We start from the raw sequence: 23,471 nt of genomic DNA on the forward strand, positions 1-23,471 counted from the left end.
TGATGCTGAAGAACTACTAGATTACTATTGAATCTGGATCAACAACAGTAGGAATTACTGAATGGAAAAGTATACCCTGTGTCACAAAGAGGTTAAATTAATGCCTCATTCTATTTTACAGAAAATAACCACATTTAGCCCATACTTATGCAGTATATCCAAATTCCCTAAGCAGTGTTGGAGCACTGTGACCTATTTGATAATTTGCCTTGTGTAATCAAAGGCTGAGGATCATAGGTTTGTGTACCACTTATAATTCGCTGGGTTGCCCACAAGTTAAAGGTTAACGTTAGAGGTTTTTGATTATTAAGCAACCCGGTCTACTAACTTGGGTTCGTGTAGGAGTGATTTATTTAGTCTTAAGGGTTTGGCAAGGAATTATACATTTGTCTAAAATTTTTTATTTTATCTATTTTGGTGGGATTAACCACCAGAAGACAGTCCTGTGAAATAAGAAAGTCTGATTGAGAGTATGAGTGATAGATTAAGTCAAAAAATTGAAGTCTAAGCCTGTGGTTTTGAACAGTACATCAATACTAGGTGTGAGAATTGACTGTGAGGATTAAGAAGATCATTGAATACAAGGCTATATTCATGTCTTCAGCTACAATCAGTGCCCAAAGACATCTCCCTGTGCACAAGTGTTCAGATCCTATGTCTTTTACGGGTCACCTGGTGCAAAACTTGCCATAACACCACTCTAATCGCAATGTGTTTCACACAGCTGTTTCACATGTAATGAGCTGTGCTGTTGATCTTTTGGATACCTGTCACGGAGCTGGCTAGTCCGACCGACTACCTCCGCTGTCTTGTGCTCCCTTAGCCTGGGACAACACACTTTCCCCGGTTCCCCGGTTCCCCAGTCACTAGCCTAGACTCAGTGTAGGGTAAAACCGAAAGAAGACTGCTTTATTTCTCACACACAGGACTGGATATATCCAGCAAAACACATATTTACATAAAAACAAGATATTGGGACACAAACCGCCCCCTTAATCTGCCTCCCAGAGACAACAGGGGCAGTAACGGGATTAACAATACAATGGGGGGGGGCTGATTTATACAACATTAAACTGACAGAATGGCGGTCACTCCCTGGTGGCAGATCCTGGCTGTCTGCTGGAGATAATCCCCTCAGCCAGTGATGAGATGATACTGCTGGGGGTAGCCACAGAAGCCTTTACAAACCCAGGGCCTATAGTCAATAGGGAGGAGGCTGGCAGTCAGGCCTCTCCAGTGGTCCCAGTGATGGAGGCTTCCATCACAATTCTCCCCCCTTCGAATTGGACTGACACAGGAGACCCCAAACGGGTTGACTCCGTAGTCAGTCAGTTTATTTGGCCCATCAATGCCCTCCCAAAATTGGTGCTCCTGTTGCTGCTGGGGAGATGGGCCGGCTGCGCCATCTCCTGGATAATGCTGGGGAGGGATGCCTCGTGCATCCCCTTCCCTGGTGCTCCTGCTGCCGTTGAGGAGGGAGGTCAGGTTCGTCCGGTCCCGGAATTAGGTTTTGCCGCTGGGGAGATGGACTGGCTGTTCCACCTTCCTGCTTCTGCTGGGAAGGCGGGTCGGCCGCTGTATCTCCCTGAATTCCTGCAGCTTTGGTAGGTGCTGGGCAGAGGCCAGCGATGCTCTGTCCGGTTGCCAGCGCTTCAGCTGGGGTTAGGGCATCTTCTGGGTCGGCCTGCCGCTGGGGAGGGAGGACCGGTTCCTCCGCTCCTGGACATGTGAGCTGCCGCTGGGGAGATGGGCCGGCTGCCACATCTCCCTGGATCCCTGTAGCCATTGCAGGTGTGGGGCAGAAGCCAGCAGCGCTCTGCCCTGTTGTCAGCTCTTCAGCTGGGGCTAAGGGATCTGGGCAGACTGCCCAGCATTCTGAGGACCCAGGTGTGGAGACCGCAGTGTTATCCACCCCTCTTGGGTTAACATCCTCAGATGTAAAATCAATTAGATCCACAATCTCTGGATCCGGTTGTGGTGTAAAGTCACATAGCTCTGGTATCGGATCTGGATTAGCTGCCCAGTATCCCTGTGACTCAGGGGTGGAGACCGCAGTCCCATCCACCCCGCCTGGATCAACATCCTTAGATGACCACTCAATAACATCCACAAAATCCCTGGACACTGGGGCATTCTGTTGAACACGGTCAAACAGTTTTTTATACGCCTTCTCCAGTTCCCACTCCTGTGTAATTAAAAAGTCTAAATCACCTTTAAGTCCTAGTGCATCTGGGAGGTCCCACTCCCTGAAATCCCGGATGTCCTCAATCCACCACTCCGCTGTACTTCCGAAGTCCGGATCCTCCTGAAGACTATCCCATAATAATCCGGGGCCACCGAAGTCATAGCCAGCTTGTCCAATTCGGATACCCATTGCTCCTGGGGTTGCTGTCCCAGGAATGACATCCGTAGTTCCCGCTGGTCTCTAATCCTTTGTTCGGCGCTTGGAAGACACTGACCCCGGCATATAACAGCCCTCTGCCATAGTGACCGTCGAACCACTTGCCTCAGGTTCTGGTATTGTTCTGTAGGCAGAGCAGTGGTGTAGCAGGAGAGGATGACCCGCAGTAGCCCCTGGAATTCTGATACCACATCCATGTCCTCGTCAAGGCGACCGAAGTCTGCCGTCCTGTCGGTCAATCCCGGTAGAAAGTAAGTGTCCCTCAGACTAAGAAGCAATCCCACCGCTTGCCACCAATGTCACGGAGCTGGCTAGTCCGACCGACTACCTCCGCTGTCTTGTGCTCCCTTAGCCTGGGACAACACGCTTTCCCTGGTTCCCCAGTCACTAGCCGAGACTCCGTGTAGGGTAAAAGCAAATGAAGACTGCTTTATTTCTCACACACAGGACTGGATATATCCAGCAAAACACATATTTACATAAAAACAAGATATTGGGACACAAACCGCCCCCTTAATCTGCCTCCCAGAGACAACAGGGGCAGTAACGGGATTAACAATACAATGGGGGGGGGGCTGATTTATACAACATTAAACTGACAGAATGGCGGTCACTGCCTGGTGGCAGATCCTGGCTGTCTGCTGTAGATAATCCTCTCAGCCAGTGATGAGATGATATTGCTGGGGAGTAGCCACAGAAGCCTTTACAAACCCAGGGCCCATAGTCAATAGGGAGGAGGCTGGCAGTCAGGCCTCTCCAGTGGTCCCAGTGATGGAGGGTTCCGTCACAATACCTTTTTTTTTTTTTTTTTATATTTATGTATAAGATTTTAAAGTATTTGACCTTGGCTTGTGGCTATATGGAAGGGTGTTTTAAATTTTATGCGAAGCAGCAGCATCTATGACATCAGGGACCATGATTAATCAGAAGGAAAATAAAATATTGCAAAAATCCATGTCAGAGATAAGAACAGAGAAAAAAAGAGGGATGTCTTGGTCTACCCCTCACTGAGTGGCCTTTGGCTTTGCAATTCATGAGGAGCTAGAAAGCACGGGCTTGCAGTAATCCCTCTTGAAGGTAACTGGCTTCCAGAGAATTCAGATTGTGGTTCTTTATTAATTGAATTTTGTAAAATCTACCTTGAACTCTTCTAAAGTTTTATGTATGTATGTACGTTTTTATATATTGTTAGCAGATACAATGTAATACACTGCAAGGCAGAAAGCTTTTAAATGAAATGGAGCAGTAAATGTTAAAGAAGGACTGTGTCCTGATATCAAATATGAGACAGGATGAAGATGAAATATAAACAGCCTTTAAGGTAAGAATCACTGGTTTATAGGAAATCAATATACTTTGTTAGTAGTAAGTGGTGTTCTCGAGGAAGGAAATTCCAGAAATTAATTTGGGTTCTCGTCTACTTTAGATGTTTTTATCTATAAAGTGCATTGTATAGAGCAACCTTGAGTCTAAAAGTGTAAATGAAGTGTGTGAGCAAGAGCAGGAAAAAAAAAATAAAAAAATAAAAAGTGCTGTCCTGCAACGTGAGGTGGGACACAGTTCATTTGGGATGGCCATGTTGCAAAAGAAAACCCTCCTGTGTCTGCCTTATTGACAAAAATAAAAAGAAAACTCGGAAAAACAAGACATGCCCCTTGTGTGTTATTGACATGGGCTATGTGGTAGTTGTACAGGCTCCATCCAGCCCTCGGGGTATGTTGTCGGAGGAACTGATGGGAAATAAGTGGGAATTGTCCAGAGCTTTGTATCTCTGCTGGGAATATACCATGTCTCTGGAAAAGAAATGGGGAAAGGAAGGTTCTGCTGGGGCCACATCATGAGTTTAAACAACTGTTTAGGTAATGGCAGCTGCATTTCAGAGACAACAATCCAAGATGTTCTTGGGGTCAGAACAAGACATCTTATATATAAGAACCAGGATTAGTTGAGATACCAACAGCATCCAGAAGAATGATAACCGTTAAGGCAAGAAGGTGGGGATGTAATAAGGGTTGGATTACAAGTTACAAATTTTACGCAAAAGATATGGGTATGGTTGCAAAATGAGTAATACGAGAGAAAAATATCAAAGTGAGTGGTGGAGTATGCTGAACATCAGGCATTTAACATAGTAAGGAAATTCTGAGTACAGGATAAGATGATATATCTAAAATAATGTTAATAACTAAAGAACGCATATAACCCATACAAAATGGAGACCAATATGCATTAGAAAATAAAAATACAGTCTAGACTGCTAGAGTTGCGTGTCAGATGTTTGCACATCTGGCAACAGATGTCCTTTACCATCACAATCAAGTCCCAAAAAAGAGCAAATTCCTATTAACATTACCCTTTCAAGAAGAAAACAAGTGAAAGCACTTACCTGACATAGAAGATGGACCCCTGCAGCTGCCCTCTCTCCCCTGCAGAATCCCCATGCATAGCTATCATATGCATTAAGGTATGCAAATTGTCAGGATGGAAGAGTTGTATTAAGAAGATGTGATTAGGTGAAGTCTATTACGAATGTGAATATCAGAGAAATATCACTCTACTGAGCAATTAAGAGCAACACTTCATATATTTGCCGATTACTTGATATTGAGGTCATATTTAGGTTTTTCTGTGTATGGGTATAGTCATTTATTATCAGTTGAACTATATTCCAAGTAGCTACAATGGTTCTAAATAAAATTTTTCTTCTAAATTTAGACGTTTAGCAGTTTATCAAACAATTCAGAGACGTGCTTTTCAACTCCAAACTTTATTTAAATAAATATACAAAATATCCACACAGTCTTCAAAAATCTATATTAAAAAAAGATTCCTATTAACTTATTCAAACCTTTATTTACGATTTACAAAATCACTGCTAGACAGTGGACTGAACAAAACATGGTTTTCTCTAACAGAAACAATAACAGTATTAAAGGAATAAAACAATGCTTTGTTGCTACATTCCTAAAGAGAAAACACTTTTAAGTGCACGTACATGCCCAGAAAAAGAAGCAAATTGCTTCAGAGATTTCTAAAAGGAAAATCTTTGGCATGACTACCCCACTAAGTTATTGAATAAACCATTTTGGTCACCTTGGTGACATTTGAAACTAATAAAAAGTGCTATGTTAACTGAAACTCTATGGACCACATACGTAATATCGGGTTTAAGATTTTTTAAATGATGTAACAAAAGTTTCAATATACAGTTTGTGTAATACTATTGTACCATGATGGAATTCTGCAACTTAAGTCAAGGAACAATAGTATTACGCTAGTTTGAACTTTAGACTGTATTATACAAACGGCGGCATTTACTTTCAAAATATTTCACAAAAGCCTAGAGTCAGGTCACTGTCAAATGTTGGTTCTTCATATTATCGCCTAGCTACATAGGTATCAATGTAATACATTTTAGTACTGATGGTTATCTAGTAACAACCAAGCTCATAATCAAAACAAAAGAGCCAATACTATAAGACTGAGCTGCATGTAAAAATGTAAAGAACCATTTTTGCATTGCTGTAAAGTTTGTACTTAAAGAAGAAAAAAATAAAAGAAAGCATTTTGCAGAACCATTAAGAATCCAGTTTGCATTTTGGTGAAAGTATTTTTAAAATGCTCAACATTCAATTAGAATTAGTTTGTTGGGATATCTACATGAACCCCAAACTGCTTTGCAAGTGCTTTTAATCTTTCTTCGAGAATAATGTTTTTTTTAACTTCCTCGTTATAGTTATATTTCAGATCTTCAATTTCTTCAAAAAAGGTTGGATCAAAATTTTCCAATTCTATTTTCAACCTCCTAATTTCTTCCTGGAAAAAAAACCCAACAATTTAAGACACACCATCCTAAAGAACAGCATCTACAATCCTGTCAAACCCTGCAGCTACCCCATGTTCTGCAGAACAGGTATAAGAAAAACACTCAGGTCCACTTGGCTCATTACCTTTTCTCCTGTTTTGGGTATGTGCCCTAGAACCTGTGTATGTGTGTGCATGTGCAGGCAATTGTGAATTCTTACCTAGGAATTGCTTTCCTATTCTATCCTTTGGCAGGATAGGTGAGGTAGTCTTCTACCATCTGAGGTAGGACAGGAAGAAAACGATAAGAGAGAGACCTCCCCTCCCACACACCCAGTGTAATAACTAAAGCCCTACATATCTGCTGCCAAAGAATTCACGATTTCCATGTCATCATTGGCAGCACATGTGAGATGTAACAAAGGGACGGGATCAAGAAACAACTGCTTTCAGGACTCATCTGCCAAAGGCTGCATCCACAGAGGAGAAAACGTCAAGTCGACAGTGCTTAGAGATGGTGTGCGGATTCTTCCAAACTGCAGCTTTGCATATTTAGTCAGGGGTAGCTTGAGCCTTTTCTGCTCAAGATGTAGCGAGAGCCTGAGTTGAACAAGCCTTTAAATTCAAGGGTTCATCTTTTGCCTGACGATTTGCAGCTCTCACAAATAGCTTGAGTAATCCATCTAGATTATGGTTTAGAGAATTTAAGGTCCCCTTCTGGCATAAGAGAAGGCAACAAAAAAAGCCAGCAGAACGTCTCCAGGGCCGAGTCCTAGACAAGTAATGAGCAAGCACCTTGGTGTGAAGATGAGATTCTTTGTGTCCCCTTCACAGTTTGTATGTTTGTAACTGTATTTTTTGTAGGAGAATGGTAAAATCTGAGGCAGGTCAAGAAGAGCATGGCTATAAGAGAGAGAGAGAGAGACCTCCCATCTCACATACCCAGTGTTCTTCCTGCCCTACCATGTCAAATACAAGATCTGTGTATAAATAAGTCAAAGCAGCCTCCTCATTCCATGCTTACAATGGCTGCCGGTTCCAATCAATGGTCAGTTATTTGACAGAGGAGAGATACTGTAATCTACTGGAGGGATTAATGACACGAATGCGAGTTTATTTTGTGCACTCAACTGCAACTGGTCTTAAATGTTACAGTGCAGATGATATTAAATTATAAGATATATTCAATCACATTTCATATTCAACCTACCTTTAACTGTTGTTTCTCTAAATCTGATGTTTTAACATATGTTTGTAGAGTAACAATTTCCTCCATCAACTTGTCAGGCTTTTTTCTCCTATCAAGTGATCCATCATATCCTGAAGTGAAATATTGTAAAGAGAAATAATGGTAATTGTATATTGCATTACACTATGGGTAAGAATCACAAAAAAAATTATATTTTCTTTTACCTGGTATCTTTTAATTGACTGCAACCTACAAGAGTGGTGTAAAGTATAGTACAGACCTAAACCAATAATGAAGTGGTAGCTGTTGATATAAAGTAGCTATTGGTAAGGCAGATATGGTGCTAATAAGTACAGAGAGGTTTGGGGCACAGAAATGGCACAGGCAGGTTGTTTGGGAAGAAAGGTGGCATTGTGGGACATGTTGCTTGAAAAGCCAGGGGTCTGATCCCTAGGTGCTTATTGAGCCTTTTAACACTTTCCGTCCCTGGCATTTTAATAATATTGTGGTATTCTGTTATTATTAAGGAACAATTTAATATAATTTTAAAAGTACTTTTTTATCGCTATTTGGATGACAAACTCAGATAGGCATAAGTGGTGTGTCGTGTGGGAACAAGAGCTCAAAAACACGATAAAAAATATGGGGCTGGTGTCCAAATATTTTCGTCCACTTTTGTACGCATTTTCCTTTTAACAAAGTATTCTTTCTTGGCATTCTTTGTCAAAATAGAGGTTACCCCGTTTATTGAAATATCCACCTTTTCATGGACAGGCAGGTCTGTGTTTCAAATATGACTCCAGAAATCTACTGCGTACATGGGCTTGCAGTAAGAGCGAATTCAAAATGAATCAAGCTGTCTTTTGTGGATATTGGAAAATGAAAATATATGTGCGGTAAGATAACAATGGAGTTTAAAAAAAATAAAACAAATGATATTTAGCTTTTAAAGTTAGATTCAACTATGGTCATAAAATAGTTCTAACATTCCCCCTCCACATTCTGATATGCTTTGCGACCATTAATGACTGGGATTGCTTACCACTTCTCTAGATCAAAGATCTATGTGCTCAGGTAAAAAAAAAATAATAGAAAACAGTATTTACCAGATGCACTTATTTCTGGAGAAGATAAACCAATTTGTTGTCGACACAATTCTAACTGGTGAACCAATTCAGCCTTTTCATTCTCCAGACGGTTATTGGCTAATCTGTAAGAAATACAAAATAAATTATAATGCAGAATAGTGGTTAGTTACCAATAAAAATAACCTCCATTTAATTCATATATTATTATACTATTAATGGTTCGTGAAGCTCCTCTTACACTTCTTATTCAAATTATTTGTTCTGTATGCTTCATAAAACTTTGAACACAATAAATAGTAAACCAACAATAGCAATGCCAATATTGTATGCTAATATAATCTCATGCAGATCTATTGCCATCACATTTAGAATATTTTGCACATTAGTTTCACGTCAGAATTTTGTATACAAGATCAGAATATTACCTGAGTATCTGAAAATCCCTGGTGAGCCCTGGCTCAGTCTTGGCATCTTCAGGAAAATGTTTCAGCAGCTCAATCTTTACAGATATATAAAGTTAAGACTATTAGACACAAACAATATGTAAACTGTATTCACAAAGCCCAGAGTTTAATTTCCACCACAATCATTATCGTTCAGAAGCAGAGCTGTACAATGAAAGGTTGTAGGTTTAGTACCATGCTGAAACATAATCACTGTTATTTGCAGTGTAAAAAAAGGCACTTTTTATTATGGGTTTTCTTTCACATAATTTATACATGAATCAAATCTATGGTTTCATACCTCTTCTTTGAGCTGTTGTATACTTTTTTTGTTTTTTTGTTCACGCTCAGTTGCTTCTTTCAATAGTTTTTTCTGGTCACCAATCTCCTCATTTTTCTTTTTAAGTTCGACTTCCAGTTCCTTCATCTTATTTTCATACATCCTGAATTTGAAGAAAAGTAATTTACTGGATTAATAAGTTTAAAGGGGAATGCCAAACATATATTTATCGTAAAACCTTTAGTGATTGTCGTTTGGTTGTAATGAATATATGCCTTATATGTGTCAAGAAAGGCTCAGAAATGTTTATTTATTTCTATGTTTCACAAAAGTACTCACATACTCACAATCCTTGTCACAACTGAAGCCTTTTGGAAATTGGAAAAAGGCAGTGATTGCATCATAAGCGATGCAGTGTGCAATATAACTGGGTAAATATACACCCACTGGCTACTTTATTAGGTACTCATGTTCAATTGCTTGTTAACACAAATAGCTAATCAGCCAATCACATGGCAGCAACTCAATGCATTTAGGCATGTAGACGTGATCAAGACAACTTTCTGAAGTTCAAACCGAGCATCCGAATGGGGAAGAAAGGGGATTTAAGTGACTTTGAGCATGACATGGTTGTTGGTGCCAGAAACTGCTGATCGACTGGGATTTTCACAAACAACCATCTCTAGGGTTTACAGAGAATTCTATCCAGTGAGCGGCAGTTGTGTGGACGAAAAAGCCTTGTCAGATGAGAATGGACAGACTGGTTAGAGATGACAGAAAGGCAACAGTAACTTAGATAACCACTCCTTACAACCAAGGTATGCAGAATACCATCTCTGAATGCACAACGCATCGAACAATGAAGCAGATGGGCTAAAGCGGTAGAAGACCTCACCGGGTGCCACTCCTGTCAACTAAGAACAGGAAACAGGAAGCCATCCAAATGAAAGAAAATATGAGTCATCAGACCATGCCACTTTATTCCATTGCTCAATGGTCCAGTTCTTATGCTCATGTTCCCACTGTAGGCACTTTCGGCAGTGGACAGGGGTCAGCACCATACACAACAAACTGAGATGTACCATGTGTTGATACCTTTCTATCAGAACAAGCAATTTGAGCTATAGAGTAGCTCCCCTGTTGGATTTGACCACACAAAGCCTTCGATCGCTCCCCCCATGCATCAATGAGCCTTGGAGCTCATGACTGTCGCCAGTTCATTGCTTTTCCTTTCCATGGACCACTTTTGATACTGGCCACTGCAGACTGGGAACAACCCACAAGAGCTGGTTCCAGTTCACCCTAAAGGTGTTCGATGGGGTTAAGGTCAGGGCTCTGTGCGGGCCAGTCAAGTTCTTCCACACCAAACTAATCGAACCATGTATTTATGGACTTTTGTGCAATGGGGAACAGCCATGCTGGAACAGTAAAGGACCTTACCCATTCACACAAAGTAGGAAGCATAGCATTGTCCAAAATGTCTTGGTATGCTGAAGCATTAAGATGTCCCTTCACTGGAAATAAGAGGCTTTGCCCAACTCCTAAAAAACAGCTCCATACCCTCCTCCATCAAACTTTACAGTTTGCACAATCCGGTCAGGCAGGTAATATTCTCCTGGCATCCGGAAACCCAGACCCACCCATCAGGCTGCCAAAAAGAGAAGCATGATCTGTCACTCCACAGAACATGTTTCCACTGCTCCATAGTCCAGTGGTGGTGTGCTTTACACTACTTGATCGGAAGCTTGGCATTGTACCTGGTAATGAGAGGCTTGCATGCAACTGCTCAGCCATGGAAACACAGTTTTTGCACTGATGATATTAATGCCAGAGGAAGTTTGGAACTCTTCAGCTATGGAATCAGCAGAGGGTTGGCGACTTTTACGCACCACGTCTCTCTGCACTCTGTGACCCCGCTCTGTCACTTCCGCTGTGGGGCTGAGTTGCTGCTGATCCTAAACGCTTCCACTTTCCGATAATACCACTTGCAGTTGATCATGGAATTTCTAGCAGGGATGAAATTTCACAAAACGGACTTATTGCAAAGGTGGTATCCTATCACTTTACTGCACTTAAATTCACTGAGCTCTTCAGAACAACCCATTTTTTCACAAATGTTTGTAAATGCAGACTGCGTCGGTAGGTGCTTATATATATATATATATATATATATATATATATATATATATATATATATATATATATATATATACACATACATACATACATATACACACACGCTGTATTTATCGGCGTATAACACACACTTTATTTATTATTTTTTTTTTAACTAAAATATGAAGCTGAAACCCTACCCGCGTGTTATCCGTGATAAATCCTAGAGCTGCACAATCTTCCCCTGCACAGCTCCCTCGCTCGCCCTTTCTGATGAAGGGAGCCGGAGGATGACGTCACTCCAGCCCCGGCATCAGCACAAAAAAGTAATACGCACAAAAGTAAAACGCTGGAAGATAAAGAGGACCCATAACAGATCTCCCAAAAGGTAGGTAGTCTGGATGGGCCTCTCAAATACTGCCAATATATATAAAACTCCTGAAAATCACCAAAAAATTTTGACCCACAACTGTATGTAACACCCCCCCCCAAAAAAAACCAAAAAAGTATAAGTTAACTACTTATATTGCTATGAACATAATCTACAGCGGCTGTGCATTAAATATTTATATCCAACAACATGGATAATGTAATTATTAGAATTCTGACAATATTCATTCCAACGATTTCAGTATTTACTGCTGCAGAGAAGATACTAACTTGGACATACTTGCTTACAACTGATTTCCATGCTCTTCCGTCTGGTCCTCTGTTTTCTTCCACATTTAGTCTACTTGTGGCTTCTTCTAGGTTCATTTTTAACTTCTCGTTCGTAACCTCCAAACTTCTCTTAGCAATCCTCAGCTTTTCTGATGTTTCTGTCTCCTGCATTAGTAATAGATGTTACTTTTCTGACCCCTCATCACATGTATGTCAAATGCAAATCAGGACTTGTATGTCTTATTTGTATACGTACCAAATATAGGTAAAAAAAACAAACAAAAAAAACATGTTTCTTTACCAAGTACACAGTGCTTTATATATTTGTCACAACAGCTTCTTAAGATAGACTTCAAACAATGATTCAAATATATTATATTCTATATGCATGCATGCATGTGTGTGTATTATATATATATATCTATCTTGCCGACTGTATGAATCATGCACAATGTTTTGAAATGGTTCAAATTACACTCATTCTGTTTTTACCATTTTAAGTTCTTTTCGAAGTTTCTCATTTTCAGCAATTACTTTCTCTGTACCTCTCGTCTTTGCTTCATATCTCATGCTTAACTTTTCACCCACATGCAGCTTGAGCTTTTCTACTTCAGACTATATTTACAAGAGAGAAATGTAATTAAATTAGTGATTTTAAGCATCAATAAAGCATTTACCAGACCAGTACTGCATTTAACTTTTAATCACACTGGGTCAGGGGATAGAATATGCATCAAGTTTCTTAAAGAGATCAGACAGCTGGAGAGGGTCGGGGCCGATCCCTACCCTAGTATAGGGACAGAAGAAACCAGGCACGTTGTCTCTAAAGCTGCCTATGGCAGCTGTGCCGCAACTGATGGTAAGCCCCAGTGGTCACTCCTGTAGGAGCGATCCGAGGATTTCGGGGCATCTTTCTTGCTGTTGCTGGTTTGCGTGGACCTCTGGGCAGACAGCAGCAGCCCCCCTATGATTGCCATGATGCGCATCCATTTCTTAACAAAGACGTAGCACGTATGTTATTGGTCCTCGAGGGACATTTTCTGATGATGCACCTAGTACATCTTCAATCATGAAGCAGTTAAAGGAGAGAGAGAAGATACATTCTTGTTCACTATTATTAGTATTGTGGATAATAAGAATAGATCAATCGAGAAACCACTGATAAACTTTGAACCAACATCATCTACTTAAAAGAACAGTCTAGTCCCAAAAATGTATTGTCAATGCACGTGGGAGTTTATTTTGAATGGATTCTATTATATACATAAGTTAAAAAAAAAAATTTTGGGGTTGGCTCTACTGAACCCATAAAACATTAGAATGTACACTTTTTGCACACACTCAGTAGCACCAAGTCCTTTAACAACTACATTTGGGCAGGGCAGAGTACAGCTACAACAGAGACGAAATACACGGTGGCATGAATCAGGGAAGATCCATTTAAAAAGGTATTCATTCTTTGAGCAAGGACTTTGCAGTAATGGAAACAAATGCTTTTTGTCTCTTTATATGATCTTACAAATGAGTTCCTGACAAACACTTATTTCCATGTACGTAGTTACATAAATAGCAATGTCAATTCTAATTTTTAGAAATCTAATAGATTTGTCAAAACCTCGGATATTCAGCAACAAAGAATATTTAGGTCACGTTTTAATAAGAACTTTGATTCAGCTAAACAAGCAAAGGTCCCATAACATGCAATCTTTGTTTACACCACATACACAAGAATGGTAAAGGGAAAATACCTTTAGCCTTTCATTTTCCTTTTCAAGGTTTGAGAGTTTTTCATTTGACACAACTCCCGGGGCTTTTTTAAGCTCATCGTTCTCTCTCTGAACTCTCTCTACCACTCTTTTCATCAAAGCTATAGTCTTTTCCAGTTCTGGAATGGTCTTTCCACTCTTGCCAGACTGAAAAAAAAGACATTAACAAAAAAAAAAAAAAGAAAAAAAATGACTTGGTATTTTATATTAATTTATTTACCATGTTATTTTCTTTAGTGTTAGACATTCACTAAAAGCCCTGGAGGCGCCAATGACTTCCAAAGGCTTTGTACATATTCTTTGGCTACCCTTATTCTTTCATTTTACTTTCTGTTATTCCTTGCTATTTAATATTGAAAGACAAGGGAAGAAAGCAATAAAGAAATAACACAAAGGTACCTTTGCAAGAATATTCATGTTAACATTGAAAAAAAATATTGCGAAAACATTAAAAATGAAAAAAGACTAAAAAAAAATTAAATTAACATGCAGCTGCAAAAGAAACAGAAAAATAAAAACACATAAAAATGTGTTTTGTCCTATTAAATTTTCCTTTCAACTTGGTTTTCCCCAAATAAGTACTCACCCCACGGACATTGCCCAGTTTGCGCTCAACTTCAAGCTTATCTTTCTTGAGGGCATCACACATTTCCTTTAAATTATCTATTTGGTCCTACAATTTGGATAAATAATAATCAATTAGTGAACCCATGTAATTAAAAAATAATCATAATTTTTTTTTTACTGGATGCGTCAGATTAAAACTTTAAAGTCATTACTGCACTGGCTGTGAAAACACTTAACCATTTGTTTCAGGAATAAACAGTGCTGTGAATAATTTGCCCTTTGACGATTTTTGTCACATTTAAATTTTCCGGATCATCCAAATAAGAAATGACAAATTGAGTAAAAACAAAATACAGCTTTTAAATGATCATTTCATTTATTGAGGGTTAATCACAACCTGCGTCACCCATGTGAAAACTAATCGCCCTCCCACCTAATAATAGTTGGGCCACCCTTGACGGCAACAATGAGTCTTTATCATCACAGCAGAGGAATGTTGGCCCACTCTTCTTGCCCACATTGTTTTAATTCAGTCACATTGGAGGGTTTTCGAGCATGAACTCCCAATTTAAGGTCATGCCACAGCATCTCAATTGCATTCAAGTTAGGACTTTTACTTGGCCACACCAAAAACCTCCTTCTGTTTGGTTTGAGCCATTCATAGGAGGTTTATGTGCTTCGGATCATTTTCCTGGTGCATTACCAAACTGTGCTTGAGCAAGGTCATGAATTGATGGCCATTTATTCTCCTTCAGGATTTTTTGAAAGAGAGCAGAATTTGTGGTTCCATCAATTATGACAAGTTGCCCAAGTCCAAGCAGCAGGGCAACCCCAGACCATCACCGTGTTTGACTGTTTGTATGATATTCTTATTGTAGAATTCTGGCCAGATGTAACGGGATCCATGTCTTCCAAATAGTTCCATTTTAGATTCATCATTCCACAGAATATTATCACAAAAAGTCTTAAGGGTCATCAAAATGTTTTTTTGCAAATGTGAGACAAGCCTGTGTGTTCTTTTTGGTTAGCAGCGGTTTTCACCTTGCAACTCTCCCATTGATGCCATTTTTGTACAGTCTCTTAATTATTGTGAACCATGAACACCTCAACTGAGGCAAGAGAGGGCTGCAGTTCTTTACATGTAAGTATGCCACTCCTTGGAAGGTTCACCTCCAAGTCTTCATTGTGGTTTGCTTGAGTCCCAGAGCTGTAGAAATAGTTTTGTAACCATTACGACTCACAGACGTCAATGACGTCAATTTCTTTAGATCGCAGCATCACGTGCTGCACTTTGAGGCTTTTTAGCCTACTTCAATTTGCAAGAAAGGTTAAATTGATGTTCAGAATCAACAGGGCTGACAGTAATTGGTTTAGTACCTAAGGGGCACTTACATTCACAAAGAAACAGGTAGGGTTGGGTAGCATTTTTTTTTTACTTCTATACATGAAATCATTTAAAAGCTGCATTCTGTGTTTACTCATGTTATCTGTATAATATGAAATATTAAAATTAGCTTGATGATCTTTAACTGTGCGTGTGACAACAATAGAAGAAATCAGGAAGGGGGAAATACTTTATGAACGCTTTACATATATATTTAAAAAATATATATATACACACGTCGATCCCACACGGGACCTTCTGCAAAAGCAAATGTGATCTATCCCCATTCATGGTGGAGATATTGTATAAATCACTATTGTATATCTGGTGGTAAAACCTACAATATCTGCATGAGGCGGGATTATTAGACTGGTGGGTAAAAGGTTGGATTACCATCTGAAACCTACAATATAAAGTCTGAGTTTATATTTACCGGATACAAGAGATTTGATTAATAAGTTGAATAGGATGCAATTACCTGAGGGAGAGGTGTTACTTGTGACATGTCAAGTTTGTATATGAACATTATCCATGATCTCAGTATGGCAACAATCAGAAACGCTTTGGCAAAATCTATCGTTATTATTTCTGCTGTTCGAGAGCACCTGGGTGAGTAAACCATGTGAACTGTAGTGCCATGATATTGGAACACAGACACAAATTATATATATTATATATTAAGTAATGCTCTATTACCTTCAATCGAGGTACATCTTTTTTAGCCTGCTCCAGTTGGAACTGCAGCTCAATATTTTCAGATGACATTCTCAAGATTTCTTTTTGAAGTTCCATCTCTTTGGTGGACAGATCATCTGATCCTATCCCTGAAGTCTTCAAGAACAAGAAGAAAAATGCTTACACAACCAAAGTTCACATAAAATATTAGAGATTAAAGCAGGCTGAAACGGCCTATGACCTACAAAGCGCTTACAAGAAAACAAATATATATATATACACACATACATATAAAACTAAGGAATGAGCTACATTTCCTAGACAGCCAGGGATAATGTAAAGGTTGGTGCGGGTGAAGTAATGCTGTCAAACCTGGAAAGCAGGATTGTGGTCTGTGCCAAACTCTATTTTACAACTGCCGTTTGTCTGTAATTCTTCTTCTTCGGCTGGTCTACAATCAAACTTGCTTGTGTCCCCATCACTGATGCTAGCAGAACACACACTGTGGGAATCTGAATAACTTTCACTACTGTGAGAAGTATTCAGATTGATTAACACTTGCTTCTGTGTTTTTTCATGTGCAAGTTGATTTCCCCCTTTGTGACTGCTCAACACAATCACATTGGTATTTTCATTGCTAGTATTTCTTGCATCATGCTGATCTGTAGCTTGTGTGCTTGCGGTAAGTGATGCATCACCCAGGCCTGGTGTGGCAGTTGTGCTAACAGAAAATGAAACATCTCCTGTTTTGGGGGTTCCTCCTTCACTTGCAGGTGCCAACACATCACACGGCACCGGTGTGGCTTCTTTGCTTGCAGGACATGATGCATTGCTTACCGTCGAAGTAGCTATGGAACGGTTTGGGACGGTTGAATTCTTTGTGGTAGCAATAAGCAATTCTTCCTCTGTCCTTAGAGTTGATCCACCATTTGGAACACTTGACGCATCATTTGTATGAAAAATAAGATCCCTGTCCAAAAAGTGTGCTTCTTTGTCATGTTTAAAGGTATTTCCCATAATACTCTTTTGAATTACCGGACTCTGTCCCCTACTAGAATGGTATAAATATTCCTCACACGGTTTGCCATCTGGATCAGAAAGGATTATTGGGCTTCCCTTTGTTCTTCTTAATATATTTCTCTTTTTATTAGGAAACACATCATTCCTGTACTTAGAAGATGCGCTTTCAATGGAATTAGTATTCCTGTCTCCTGCTATACTCTTACATGAGAAGTAGCCATGTTGCAAATAAAAGAAAAAGAAATAAGGCAATATGGAACCAATACATTACAGTTCTAATATAAAAAAATTAAAAAGTAAAATGTGGAATATGTTAACCAAAAATATAACTTGAGTATGTGTCTATCATGCTGCAAAGTGGACATGAAATATGTCAATAAACCAACTAAAAACATTACTATTTTTTCAGAGAAACAAAAATACATACATTCAATGTTATTATCAAATAAAGTGGCCATACATTGTGTAAATATGCATTTGAGTTTACGCTTGTGTACGCTGATTATTTTAAATAAAAATTCTAAACTACATCTATTAGTATTAGTGAATATACATTAAGAACTAAACTGACTTATTGTCACAAATATTTGCTTTCTTTTAGGGAAATTTCACATTTTCTTAAACCAAATAATTGGAAAACAAATGACGTAAAAACAAGCACACAATGGTAGTAACATTAATATATTCATTTAGTTATGTAAAAAAAAGTATTATAGTTAGCCATAAAGAGAAGGATTTGAGAAATCAAGAGATCAACCATAAAGAAACTCAACCTTGAACAAAGCAATCAAGGTAACATGCATTGCAAAACTAAAGTTTACATAGATACTAATGTAAACTAAAGTTTACTTTAGTATCTATGATAAGCTTATAGTTGATACCACACAACCTATTAGGGAAAGAACAATTGTACAGTACTTACTGATGGCCTGGAGAGGTTCTCCCTTGAAAGTTGTTTCTCTAATGCCTGGACCTTTTCTTGCAGGTATCTATTTTTCATATGCAAGTCTTCAACCACTGAATCTCGTGGTAATGCTTGCTTTGTTCTGTTTAAACAAAAATAAAAGTAAAAAAAAATAAAAATCGTTACATACATGGATTTTACATAGTTTTAAAAAAATTCAACAGCCCAAGGATAAGGAGGGTCAAATCCAAATATCTAGTGAAAGTAAGGGACAAAGAGCGGCTCAGAAAAGTTTAAGTGAAGCAGTCACGTGTAACCGAGACAAACAAATGCCAAGTAACTAAAAACTCCAAGACAACTAAGTTTCAACTTGCTGGGTGTGTAGCTTAATGTGAAAGATAAGCCAAGAATCAGAAGCAAGCGTAGAGCTCGGGAACAGACCAATACTTTATTTAACTTTAAGGGTTGACACAGGATTTGGCTGTCAAAATTAATACTGTTGTAAACTTTGAAAAGAGGTCTTTATCACTGTAACCACCCCCGGAATTATACTTTATTGCAGGGGCATTTTATTGGTTGCTATAAAACCTGTTTTTTGAAGCTTTGCACTAAAATGTTATGAGTTATACCAATATGTCTAATAATTCCAACATTCCTAAAATGATAGAATAATGAAGCTTATTTTCAGGAGGAGGATTACATGCAACCATAAATATATTAGACATATCTCTGGATGAATGAATGCTTAGCCAACAGGGCCCCGATGCAATGGAAAAATTAAAGGGTTAATCAGGCACCCCTGCCTAGCTCCAGGACTGGACAAACGCTAGCCAGGCTAACCAGGCTCCTAGTTTCACAAATTGAATGGCTTTTACTGAAGTTCTGTCAGTAGCTCTCTCAACTCAGACTGTATAACCCGAGCAAACAGACTATTTAGGGCAACAGAAGCAGCAGATATGTATAATGAAGAGAAATTTTGAGGCTCCTCCTTTTATTACATTTTTTTGTATCACATTTGTCCCTTTATTGGTTTTTGTGCTTAGAACATAGAGCTTTGAACCGGTCAGTGGTTTTCACAACTGTTAACCTGGACCAGAGTAGGACCATTTAATCACCACTGGCAGAGAACCTGGATGGTTTGGCAAGAGCTATCCTTCTGCTCAGATACAGTAGCAAGAAAAAGTAAATTAACCCTTTGGAATTACTTGGTTTTCTGCATTGATTGTTCATAAAATGTGATCTGATCAACATCTAAGTCACAAGTATAGACAAACACAATGTTCTTAACCTAATAACACACAATGATAGTCTTTCATGCTGGTGGAAAAAGTACGTGAACCCTTGGATTTAATAACTGGTCAAACCTCCTTTGGCAGCAATAACCTCAAACAAGCTGTTCTGGTAGCGGGAGATCAGACCTGGACAACATACAGAACTGCTTAAGCTCAGCCATATTCCTAGGATGTCTGAAGTGAACGCTCCGTTGAGGTCATTCCACAGCATCTCTAATGGGTTAAGGTCCACTCTCAAAAGCGAAGCGGATTTCCTGTTTTTTTTTCTGTACTCTTAGAATGCCAACTTCTATTGAGCGTCCGCTGGCAGACAGCCACCCTGACGTTATCCTGTATGATACCTCGATAATGGCAAGCTATCCAGGCCCGAGGCAGTATAGCAACCCTAAATCATGATGTTTCCACCAGTATACTTCACTGTTGGGACGAGTTTTCCTGTTGGTATGCAATGCCCTTTTTTATGACATAAATTGTGCCGCATTTTCTTCTGGAACAATCCAGCCCACAGTTCCACCAGTCCTCAAAACATTTTCCCAGTAGCATTGTGGAGTCTCAAGGTGCTCTTTGGCAAATGTCAGTGTCATGCCATGGACTCCATGCCTGTTCAATGTTTTGCTTGTGGTAGACTCATGAACAAAGATGTTCCTGACTTCCAACGATTCCTTCAAGCCAGTTACTCGAGGGTTCTTTTTTTATCTCATTTATCATTGTGCCCTTGGAGTCATCTTGGCTGGGCGACTACTTCTAGGGGAGTAGCCACAGTACTAAATTGTCTCACTTTATAAAAGAATTTACAAAAACAACCCTTTCCAGCGTTAGGCAAATCCACAAATCTTGATGATAGGTCTTCTGACCTCTATTTTGCGAGGCATGGTTCACATTAGCAGATGCTTCTTGAGAGTAGCAAATTCAAAATGTTTAAGTGTTTTTAATGGCAAAGTAGCTCTAAAACACACTTCCAATCCTACTTCATTAATTGGACTCCATGTTTTTGACCTCCTGACTCCAAGAACTGATCAGCCTAAGGGCTCACATGCTTTTTCCAACTCACACTGTGAATATATCAATACAAAAATGTGTCCGTTTTAACTAATAACATACATAATAGCTTAAAGAGAATGCTGGTAATTCCACATGGTTCACTTACTTTTTCTTGTCGCTGTATTATTTAACATAAGGCTATTAGAGCTGTTAGCATAATGAGATTATTAAAACAGTCTGATAGTATGTGACAAGCAAACAGTTCAGCTAATTATAATGTAGACATTTAGATTATATTTAGTCTAAACATTTACCACTCGTTAGCCAAGATCTGTATACTAATGTGGCACAAGTAGCATATGTATTCACTTTTGCTGTCCTGAAGTTACCCCATTTCTCCTTATCCTACCCATGTGAAGTTTCTACGACTGAACAAACAATCAGCAATTAAAAAGAGGGAGAGAGATGGCATGACAGGGAGAAAAACAGACATCCAAATCCTGGCAACTGGAACCAAAAGGTAGGGTTTAATATAAACGATCATTGTTTAGTGTGCTGAACTGTAACTGTTTTAGGAAAAGTAACAGATCCACTTTAACATCATGAAAACTGCTGTGTTAGTTGCTCCCAATCAGGAGTTGAACTGTCCTATTCCATATAAAAAAAGTTTTGTAAAATGAGCAGCTCTCTTTAAAATCTTCCCTTGTAAATAAGACCTCATATGAATGTAATTCATATAAACTGTTGTAAAGTAGAAGTGTTTAAATATATACGATTTGACATGCACAGTGCTCTAAATGATAACAAAACATGGAAAATTTCTTTGAAGAAATCTGGCACCACTTAATACACATGCGTGGTCCTAAAAGTAAGTAACTGAAAGCATATTCTTCAGGTATTATTTAACAAAAGTTACTTACAAGGAGAAACAAGACATATCTCTTACTGTATAAGATGAACACCGTAAAACTATATCAGCGACCTTCTATAATCCTTTTTACCACTCCAAAACTTACTTCATGAGAGAAATGTCATTTTCCAATTCATAATTCTTTTTCCGTAGTTCTTGCACTTCTCTTTCTGACTCTGAAGTCCTCGCCCCCACAACTTGATCCACAGTTACGCCACGTGATTTCAATCTCTTCTGCAGTAATGTTTTTTCATGGTCAGCTCTGTAAAATATAAATCATAGTATCAACAAGCAACGGCAATCTGAATTAATAAGTCACACTATTATTGCATTTATGTAAAGAAAAGAAAAAAATACAAACATAAATCGGCAGCTCTAGACAGTCACCAGGTACTACAAAGTAATAACCAATCATAAAAAAATAAGGAAAACGGAAGCAAAATATTACTGAAAAAGTCTAGACTTGAAAAGCTGCAAGGATAAAATAGCGACAGGCATTCAGTGATCTGCAACGATTTAAAATATACCCCCATTGTACCTTACACACACACACACACAAAATGCCAAAGTGTGTGTCTTGCTTATTAAGCTGATTTGTGAAACCCCCCATTAGTTTTCCAATTTGAATAGCTTTAACAAAAGCAAAAAGAAATATTGAAAGTTAAGCAGAGACAGTAGGTTTTAAGGAAAAAATGGAGAAAAAAGGATGTTAAAAAAGGAGCCAAAGAATAGTAGTTTAAATACTTAAGGCTCAATGGTGAGCTAAGCTGCAAGAACTGTCCATGGCTATGGTGATAAAATATGCTCTTAAAGCAAATAAATTACTGTTCCCTTAATCTTATACTTTACAGCTCTATATATTAAATAATGTACCAGCTGGCACCCCATTTGGACCATTTGTGCCCCCTGACTATGATTCCCGTAGATGCAACTGTCCTTATCTTATTTTCAGAACAGCCTAATGTGTATCACTTGTATTCTCTTACTGAATCAATATATACTGACTCAGTAAGAGAATACAAGTGATAAACAAAAGCTCAATATATGTATGCATGTATGTATATATATATATATATATATATATATATATATATATAATTATACATACAAGCTCAATATACAATTTACAAGTACATTTAAATAAATTAATGTGTATTGTATTTGTTTTATACTTTATTGGGTGTAAGGGGTTTCAGAGTATGCTGGGGAGACATCACAGTTTCTAATACCAGCATGTTATAAGGGATCCGTTTCTTTTTTTTAACCAGCATTCTGGCCAGCTAGTAGAGAGTGTATTTTTGCTTGCACAAGGTGATGGCTGATCTGCAGCATTCTCTTTAATTTAGGGGAAGCCAGAGTGTTTAACTGTAAACAAAATGCTTTCCGCTTTTCAGAGGTCTAACATGTACACTTAAATATGAAAAAGTCTTTCTCTGCGGTAAGAGAACATGATCCCAAAGAGGGTACCTACGTCATTATTGGACCTACTTTGCATATAAATCCTTTAATGTTGTGAGCTGTTTTGTTAAAGATTCTATTTCATTGTCTTTGTCTTTCAGTTTATTTCTCATTCCTTCTATTTTGCTTTGCCATTTCTTGCCTTCATCCCACCTAATTATCTCTTCTTTAGCAGCCTGTAGGGAAACACAAATGTAGCTTTAGTTTATTACAATATTGATGTAAAGGAAACGGGCTACATAAATGTGATTTTCTTCTTTCTCATTTCGTGCTCCCACACATATTATATATTGTCTTTTTCAGGAAAAACAGGGCTTTCTTTATATACCATTATTTTTATCATATCATCTAATTTACTATAAAAAAAAATGATAAAATATGGGTATTTTTTGTTAAGAAATTTATTTTTCTCATTTTTTAAACAAAAAACTTTTACTCATCTGCAGAAACTAATGAAAAAACCTGCTAAATAGATTCTACTATTTGTCCTGAGTTTAGAAATATGTTTTTTTTGCTTTTTTCTGCAAGTTATGG

General features: G+C 38.5%; 1 protein-coding gene across 1 annotated transcript in view; it reads right to left on the reverse strand.

Annotated features, from left to right (window-relative positions):
- Positions 1-6,040: 6,040 nt before the first annotated feature.
- Positions 6,041-23,471, reverse strand: part of LOC149299790 (centrosomal protein of 290 kDa-like) — a 50,848-nt gene continuing 33,417 nt past the window's right edge. Inside the window, exons 41-53 of the mRNA XM_089486054.1 lie at positions 22,968-23,113; positions 21,586-21,741; positions 18,315-18,438; positions 16,394-16,528; positions 14,333-14,419; positions 13,729-13,893; positions 12,473-12,595; positions 11,991-12,145; positions 9,227-9,368; positions 8,908-8,981; positions 8,508-8,604; positions 7,416-7,493; positions 6,041-6,217 (exon numbers count right to left, since the gene is read on the reverse strand). Coding sequence (XP_089342180.1) covers positions 6,041-6,217; positions 7,416-7,493; positions 8,508-8,604; positions 8,908-8,981; positions 9,227-9,368; positions 11,991-12,145; positions 12,473-12,595; positions 13,729-13,893; positions 14,333-14,419; positions 16,394-16,528; positions 18,315-18,438; positions 21,586-21,741; positions 22,968-23,113 — 1,659 coding nt within the window. The remainder of the gene's footprint in view (positions 6,218-7,415; positions 7,494-8,507; positions 8,605-8,907; positions 8,982-9,226; positions 9,369-11,990; positions 12,146-12,472; positions 12,596-13,728; positions 13,894-14,332; positions 14,420-16,393; positions 16,529-18,314; positions 18,439-21,585; positions 21,742-22,967; positions 23,114-23,471) is intronic.

The sequence above is a fragment of the Sceloporus occidentalis genome, unplaced genomic scaffold (genome assembly GCF_023333645.1).
Source record: "Sceloporus occidentalis isolate IW3139 unplaced genomic scaffold, rSceOcc1.0.p SCAF_28, whole genome shotgun sequence".
In the NCBI taxonomy this organism is placed as follows: Eukaryota; Metazoa; Chordata; class Lepidosauria; order Squamata; family Phrynosomatidae; genus Sceloporus; species Sceloporus occidentalis.